The 8860-nt window shown below is 30.7% G+C and overlaps 1 protein-coding gene across 1 annotated transcript; it reads right to left on the bottom strand.

The window, feature by feature from the left end:
* Nucleotides 1–6030: 6030 nt before the first annotated feature.
* On the bottom strand, nt 6031–8039 carry LOC129896894 (protein DETOXIFICATION 49). The gene has a single exon (XM_055972880.1). The coding sequence runs from the start codon at nt 7943–7945 to the stop codon at nt 6323–6325; it is 1623 nt and encodes a 540-aa protein (XP_055828855.1). The 5' UTR covers nt 7946–8039; the 3' UTR covers nt 6031–6322.
* Nucleotides 8040–8860: the final 821 nt, after the last annotated feature.

Genomic DNA, 8860 nt, shown 5'->3' on the forward strand with positions numbered 1-8860 from the left:
TTATAAATCCAGACTGGATCCAAGATAAAATGTTGATACTCCCTTAGTCCTTGACCTTTAAAAAAGAAAAAGATATATACTTCATACGTCCACTAACCACTTTTACTTAGTCCAATTTTAAAAATCAAAAAATAATTTATCATTTTATATTTATTTTATTCTTATTAAGTACTTGCTTATTTTTAATCATTTCTCATTGAGAGAGTTGACTTATAATAATTACGAATAATATAATAAAATTACTGTTTTATTTATTATTTTTTAAATATGTTAAGTCAAACATGAACAAGTTAACATAGACGGGGAGTTATAAAATTGTAGATTCCTAGCTTATATAGATAAATAGATCTAATCTGTCCATTTATGGCACTGAGTTTTATTTTAATTATTAATATCCACTAGGTTCCTTAATATTCAAATTGTCTTTTTGTTTCACTAAAGAACGAGAGAAGGAAATATTAACCCCAAAAAATGAACTTGGAATTAAATTTTCATATGAAAGGGGTATTTTAATTTGAAGCAATATGACAACTTATTTTGTGTCCTTTCTCTTATATCAAAAATCAAAATCACTTGCATTGTTCCTATTCAAATACGGAGATTAAGCCACTACTAATTTGAACACTTGTTGATCGATCAATGCTCACACAAACATATTACTACTACTCTAAATTAAAGCTAAGTGTCTTCTTGAGCAACTTATTGTAACTTTTTTTACTTAGCCATTTTTATCCTGGCTAGAGTAATTTTATCAGGAATTTCAGAACTTTCCGTTAACAACATGCTATTTTTATCATTCATTCTGTTTCAGGATCAATCAGAAAGATCGAAGGCAATCGAGTAATATATATGTACAGCTAATTCGAGATAAGTCTTCTACATGTTATTCTTTTCTAAAATTATTAGGTGTATCATGTGTGTGTGACAATTTTCAAAAAATGAATTTGCAATTAAATAAATATTCGAGTTTTTGAAATCATTCCCTTTCAGGATAAGTCAGGGAGAGAAGGAAGTCTAGTTATATATATGTATGGCTAATTCGAGATAAATCTTCTCTATGTTATTCTTTTCTATGTACTTGGGTGTATAATATATATGTGACAATTTCCAAAATTTGAGTTTGCAGTAAAAAAAAATATTCGAGTCTTTGGAAAAGTTCAATTAATTGCCACGTAAATTTACTTTGCGATTTCTTACTTCTATTGTATATAGGGAAAAAGCTCAAATATGCCGTCGAACTTTGAAAAAAGGCTCATATATGCCATTCGTTAAAAGTTTGCTCATTTATGTCATTTTCGTTTGAGAAAAGACTCATTCATGTCATTATTTGTTAATTAAAATAACATAAATGAGTCAAACTTTTAACGAATGACATAGATGAGTCTTTTCTCAAAGTTCAATAACATATTTGAACCTTTTCCATTTTAAATAATAATTTAGTTAATGATGTAGTCGAATCATAATTGACCACGTGTACAAAATAATTTTGCAAAACAGAAAATATTTTTAATTTACAAATAATGGCATGGATGAGTCTTTTCTCAAACGGAAATGACATAAATGAAGCAAACTTTTAACGGATGACATAGATGAGCCTTTTTCTCAAAGTTTAATGAAATATTTGAGTCTTTTCTCTCTCATATATATATATATATATGAATTTCCTATCTCTCTCTTCTGCATTCTTTCCTTTATAGGCAAGAAAGTAGTCCTAGTATTTGTCTCTCTCTATATATATATCTTGATATTTCAAACTTCTTTTGAATTGATAAAAATAATTTATTTACCTAATAAAAGATAGATTAAAATATGCATATATTTTTATCTTTCTCAGACTTTACTTATAAAATTACATTGAATATGTTGTTATTATTACATGATATTTCGAATGCAACGATGCCACAATTATAAAACCTCCATATTTATTCATTCTATCGCCTTCGCAGACCATATTCGTAAAATTACATTAAATTTATTTTTATTGTTATATATCTTGAAGCCACAATTATACCATTATCTTCTCTTTTTTTTTGGTCTTTTTTTTTTTTGGCAAAAGAGGGGCTTACCAAGATTAGGCTAAATTAATATAATTGTGCTTGTGGGGCAAATGCTTTTAATTAACGTCATATCTTTTGCAAAAATATCCCAATAAAAACGTAAGTTTTTCACGCTAGAATAAAATGCCAAGGTTCTCACTAAGGGACAAAATTTTGTGGGGGTGGGGGTGGCGGGGGCGTGAATTCTTTAGTGTTCTCTAATAAATTAATTGTCTTTATTTTGAAATCCAATTTACTATATGAATATAATGAAATATTGATATATACTTTTTATGTTTCATATTCACCCGGTATTTCATTAAAAAGGATGATTAGGCAAAGTGTAATTGTAATTAGCAAAGGGTCGCAAAAACCTTGAAGAGCCAAGGGTCATAAAAATGATTAGGAGAATAATTATAATTTATTAGTAGTATATATCATGGTAAGGATAATCATAATTCAGTCCTGTTCTTGAAGGTTGCTGAGATAATAATAATAATAATAATAATAACAATAATAATGATAATAATAATAATATTTTCCCCCTCTAAATTAAGCACCTAATGTATTGATCTAGCCAGCTTGTCTCCTTATCTCTTCACTAATATTAAATTACTTGAAAATGCCAAAACTTGTAAGGCCTCTTGATTAATTAATTATGTTCTTGGGCGGTCCTATACGTATCATCAGATCCTCTAAAATTTCATCTTTCTTTTTCGTTATCCCTAGAGTTGCAATTTCCTAATGTTGATTTAACATCTATTTTTGGCTATATTAATTCTTATGTTTCGTAATTCTAGTCTAGCATATATATAAATATATACAACATTTTGTTGACTTAATCTTTCACAACTAGGCATGAGTTGTTATAAATATATTTATTTAGGGGCGGAGCCATCGTTATATTTATATATGTATTCGGGATAAGGTCAAACACATATATTTTTTGTGTTAAAATTTTTATTTAATATATATAAAGTAATAAGCAAAAAAATTATAATATTTATTGCCTTAAAGAAAGCGAGACTTGTGTGGATTTTTAAAACATTTGAATATTTTGTAGGGGGAATTAATATTGATGATCCAGAGAGAACTAGGTCTTACCTTAGAAAACAATTCAGGTCCCTTTAATTATATTTAATGTTATCCCTTAAATAAGCATGATTATTGATTGTTGTATTTTATGAATATATTTATTTGTTGCAAATTAATTAAAGCTATTATTATTTTTTATTTTTTTTGTTTGTACAGTTACTCCCTAGTGTCTATTTTCAACTACGTCTACTCGAAGAAAGCGTGTTTATGCATGTAAGTTTATACATAGGACAACTCAACAATGCATGAATCTTGTGACAGGTATATTAATTATAATCTCTTGTTTTTTTATGCTAACTATAATTATTTTAATGAAAATAAATTTTTAATCCTATATTAAAGTCCAATAATTAAGTGATTAGAGTTTAATGTAATGTGATTAACTTACATTAGTAAATATATTTTTTTCTTCATTCTTTGGAACCTTAAAGGAATCTCACCTTTTGGTATAGGCTTAAGGCTAAATTAATACTATCGTTTATTAAACATTTTATAAGTTAAATTTGGTGGATTCTGATTCTCCTGCATGGAATTAAAGAAGCTAAGATACGTTCACTCTTATTTAATTATTTGTTTAATATATACTCTCATCACGTTTGCCATTTTAATTTAGAGGTACGTAGTTCTGCAGGTTTGTTTTCCCTAATAATATCATTTGAGAAAAGTAATTAGGTGTTAATTAATTAAGAAGTGAATAAGTTGCATGATTCCTGTATCTATCTCTGACCTTATAATTTAATTAATTAATTATCCACTTGCTAATGGCAGAGTGTTCTGACTCTATGTGGGGTCAATCATATAATATATTATTACATCAGCATATGATATTGGGGAAAATAAAGGTCAAATGATAGTACATGGCTACATGTACGTAGATATATTCTAGTGCAATACTGATGAAACTCGTTTAAGGGTGCATTCGCTACGAAGGAAATTTTTTTTATATTTAATTAATCAATATTAAAGAAATAAGTTTTTTTAAAAATAAGAAAAATAATTTCTAAAAGTAAAAAAAATATATTTTAAGTGACATTCCATATTGATTATATCATTTTTATCCTTCAATGTACACTATATCCTCAGAGGAGGTGGCTTAATTTGCTCAAGGATTATGACATGGATATTCTCTACCATTAAGGTAAAGCTAATATTATTGTTGATGCTTTTAGCAGGTTGTCTACTGCTCATATTAAAAAAAAAAAAAGAGTTGGCTAAAGAAGTGCATAGACTTGCACATTTGCAAGTTCTTTTTGTGGACTCTGATGAGAGAGACATCTTGTTCAAAATGGGTCTGAGTCTTCACTAATTGTGGAGGTGAAGAAAAAACATCTTATGAATTGTCTATTTTATCGTTGATATTCTCAATCTTTTATCTATATAATATCTTTTTATTTTGAGATCATCTACACTTCTAGTTTGATTTTAAAAAATGAATCTCCTTTTCAACTTTATAAAAATAGACATTCTCCCCCTCATATGTCAATTTAACATTTTAAACTATCTATTTTATCCTTATATTATTAACTTTTGTCTTTTTATTTTACTTTTTAAAAATCATGATATTCTCTTTTTTGTTTTTAAATTTATCTATAGAAAAATAAATATTATTTCGAAGATGAATTTTTTTTTAGAAATATTATTTGAGTATATAAGTAACATTTTATAATGAAATGCATGAGCAGAATAAGAAAAAATAATTTATTAATTAATAGTAATTAAAACTTCAATATCTTTTTCCACAGGTGAAATTAACAAAGAGTGATAATATTATTAACATATTTATGGAAAGTAACACAAAAAGTAATTAATAGAAATAAATGTGATAAAAAGATACCTAGGTTATTTATTTTTTTAGATATAACATAAAAAGGTATCATATAAATTGAGCAATGAAATTATCAATGATAAAATAGATATTGCCTAAGATGGGGGGTTGAGTTTTGTGTGTGTGGGGATAATATCTATTGTTCAAAATTAAGGAGAAATTTGATATTTAAAGCAGAAGGAGTACATATTATCAATTATAACCGAATAAAGCACCTCTAACAATGTAAAAATAAATCTTTATCCATACATATAAGTAACTAAATCTTATGCTGTGTACAAGCTATGTATTTGAGAAAGACCCCTCCACCCCCACCCCCACCCCCAACAAACCAAGCAGAAATATATATTAAGTTGACAAGAACAAGATATAAATCTTTATCAAAGTGAGTGAAAAAAAGGATATTGAAGATGTTGACCAGCTGCAGCAGCATTGGCGCATATATTATTATGTTGCAACTTGCATACATAATTATAGGCGTATTTTCAATCACCAAATTATAATGTGTCTCCCATGTGTCCCATGCTCCCCTGTTTCTGTTTCTGTTTATTTTGAAATTCATTAAACTCCTCTGTACCTGAAAAAACAAACACATCCATCCAGTCTTATCAAAGTATCATATTCTCTTTTAAACAGTATTTGCGGCTTCTGCTTTACCCACCTCAAGCTAATCTACCCATTTTAGTCATACGATTTTAATTTATACGGAATCAGAATTTCATTCCAACTTTATGTAGGTGATTCTGAATTTTACACTGCAATTGTACACCATATAATTTATTTGTACATGTAACTTATACAATATTAGAAATTTGAGAAAATAGATATATAGTAAATATGTATTATGATTGGTGGTAATCAAGTTTGTACAACTCCCTTAGTTCCCTTTGTATGATGTTTTTGGCCACCTAGGTTTTTTTTTAAAATTATATAATAATTGAATAAATCTTATCCTAGCTAGTCCATGCATGCAGAACACACCATGAATTATTCAATTTTTTCTTGTTTTTACGTTATTTAATTTGTTACTACTCTATGCAAGTAAGTAAAAAAAAAAAAAGAGGGAACATGTGATGGTACAATCAGCAAATAAACAGAATTTGATGTAGTAGTAGTTTCCTTAGCATATGTTCCTAAGGTAGAGTACAAACTGCACCTTTTCTTCTGGCTGGTTTTTCCAGCTACAATCTCTTTGTCATTTCCTCTGATATTCCCACTTTATACCTCACTAGAATTACCAAAAGAGACTGCTTCATTTTCAGCCTTAGTTTTGAAATATTTTTTTAAACTATCAATGAAACCCCCTGCCCCCTCCCCTCTATACAGAACATAATTTAATTGGAGGAAAAATTAAAGATTAAAATTGTTAACATAAAATTTTTTCATTGAGTTGCTTATTACTACTACTAGTACTAGTATTTTCTTGAATTTCTTTGGTTTGATGAAGAATTGTAGTTCCTGTTAGTTCTTTAGCTCTGAGTGCTTCAAAATCCCAATCTGTATGAAGCAGAACAAGCAACATAGTCACCATACAAGAAGCTTGTGCGGCCAATAATCCGAGCCACAACCCTTGAAAATCAAAGCCAACATAAAAACTTAGCCCCACTGCTACTGGCATTCCAACGATATAAAAGCATCCTAAATTTATATTTGCCCCAACTTTAGGCCTCGCTGTTCCTCTCAAAACCCCACAGCCAGTTGTTTGTGGACAGTTTCCCAATTCACAAAGCCCAATTATTGGCAAAACAAGTGATGTTAACGCCAATATCTCTTTGTCATTAGTGAACATCTTGGCCCAAACGTTCCTCACCGTCACAGCGAAAAACAGAGCTGTAAGCCCCAAAATGAAGCTGCCAGCAAGGCCTACAATGGCAGCAATCTTCGCTTTACCCGGTCTCCTTGCTCCGAGCTCATTCCCCACCCTCGTCGATACACTGAAACTAAGCGAAGATGGGAATATGTAAATCAAAGAAGTCGTCTGAATCAAAATGCCCATCGAAGCAACCGTTGCTTTCGGGTTGATCAAAAGGCCACATAACAAAATCATAATCTCATACCACCACCATTCCAAACAGACTGAAATGCAGCTTGGGATCGCTAAATTCACTAGCGATTTCCATCCTTTGAGACACTCCGTCGACAAATTCTCCCAAGTCTTTTTGTATACACCAGAAACAAGAATATATACAATTAACGAAGCTACTAGATTAAAATTAGTCCAAACCCCACTCAAAGCAACACCTCTAACCCCCAAATTAAGCTTAATAACAAGAAGAAAATTTATGGGTATATGCAGAAGAATGGCGAAAATAGCGCAACAAGTCAGAGGCAGAGTAATCGATTGAGTTCTGAGGTAAATTCGTAAGGGATGAAGTAAAGATTGGGCGAATAAATCAGGAAGAGCATAGAACAAATAAGATTGGGCCTCAATAGCAATATCTTCATCTTGGCCGCAATAGAGCAGAATGGTCTTCATATTAACCCAAAACAGAGCAATTGGGAATGAAATTAATAATAGCAAAAGAACAGTTCTCTGTAAGGTAAGCCCAAGAAGATTATACTTCTGGGCTCCAAAAGCTTGCCCGCAAATGGGTTCCATCCCCATAGCTAAACCAGATAGAATTGAGTATCCAGTAATGTTAGCGAACCCAATCGCAAGAGATCCACCAGCGAGAGCCAGGCCACCAAGGCGACCAAGAAAAAGCATAGAGATCATAGAGCGAGAGTAAAGCAAAAGGCCAGTGAGAATCATGGGAAAAGCGATATTACCAATGGATTTAGCTTCATTGATAACAAGGGAAAGATGTGTACAAGCTATTTCGTTGTTGGTTATGTGGGGATAAGTATCCTCATAATTAATCTGTGTTTGGCTTTTGGGTATCAAAGGGGTAGACATGTCGGCTTCTTCAGGGACTTTAATGGAGAGGAAATTTGTTTCTCCGTATGCCTCGCATTTGCAGGTGAATGGTGGACTTGTCGGCTTGCACATTTTCTTCTTCTTTTTTTTTTCCAAAGAAAGAAAAGCAAAGAGACAATAGATAGAGTTTTAACGAGGAAGAAGTTTTTGTGCACATTTAAAGGCTAACAAGTGATGGGGTTTATATAAGGACCCATCGGAGGAGATTTTTGTCTCAACATAGCTTGTTTCTTTCTAAACTTTAACCGGCCTACAACATTATATACAGTGGAATTCTATTTTTGTTTCAACTAAGATTTTAGGGGCGGAACATTTTTATTTTATTTTTAGGCGGTTTAACATAAATGTTCAACTTTCTATATATAATAATAAAATAAACATAAAATTGAATAAACTTTTAACTTATTTTATGACGACTAGTTCAGTTAAGAGTTGTACAGTAACACACGAGTGTGTTATAGAATTAACTAACAGGGGAGCCAAAAATGCAAAGCGATGATGGACAAGTCATAAGCAGAGAGAAACAACTTTATGGACAGATAGATAAGGACCCAAATCCAGCCATTTAAAAGAGGCCCGTTAAAGGGCCCAAAAAATATACTTTAGGCAAAGGCGGATTTGCACGGTAAATTATGATGCACGTGAATTCACGAATCTATCTCCAAATTAATAGGTTATTATCTGCCATAATAATATTTTTGGTGCGGCTCGGCTCCCCTACTGATCTCCATTCATCTGTTTATTACTCTATCCCAAACAAAGAATCCTGGTTATCACTTAGTTCTTTTTTCTCTTTCAATTTTTGTTCCACACTCTTAATCATCGTTTTACTTGTTTTCATTTTCTGTCAGCTAATTGATCAGCATTTTGTGATGTTACTTCATCGTTCCACACTCTTTAACAACTTAACTAACAAGAATATGTTTAGATTGACTTATTTTAAGCCAAAATAATTATTATTAAGCATATTTGCAATGTTTGAATTAA

The sequence above is a fragment of the Solanum dulcamara genome, chromosome 7 (assembly GCF_947179165.1).
Source record: "Solanum dulcamara chromosome 7, daSolDulc1.2, whole genome shotgun sequence".
NCBI classification, from domain to species: domain Eukaryota; kingdom Viridiplantae; phylum Streptophyta; class Magnoliopsida; order Solanales; family Solanaceae; genus Solanum; species Solanum dulcamara.

Excerpts from the sequence above, each read along its gene's own strand:
- LOC129896894 (XM_055972880.1), bottom strand. The coding sequence starts at position 7,945 with ATGTGCAAGCCGACAAGTCCACCATTCACCTGCAAATGCGAGGCATAC.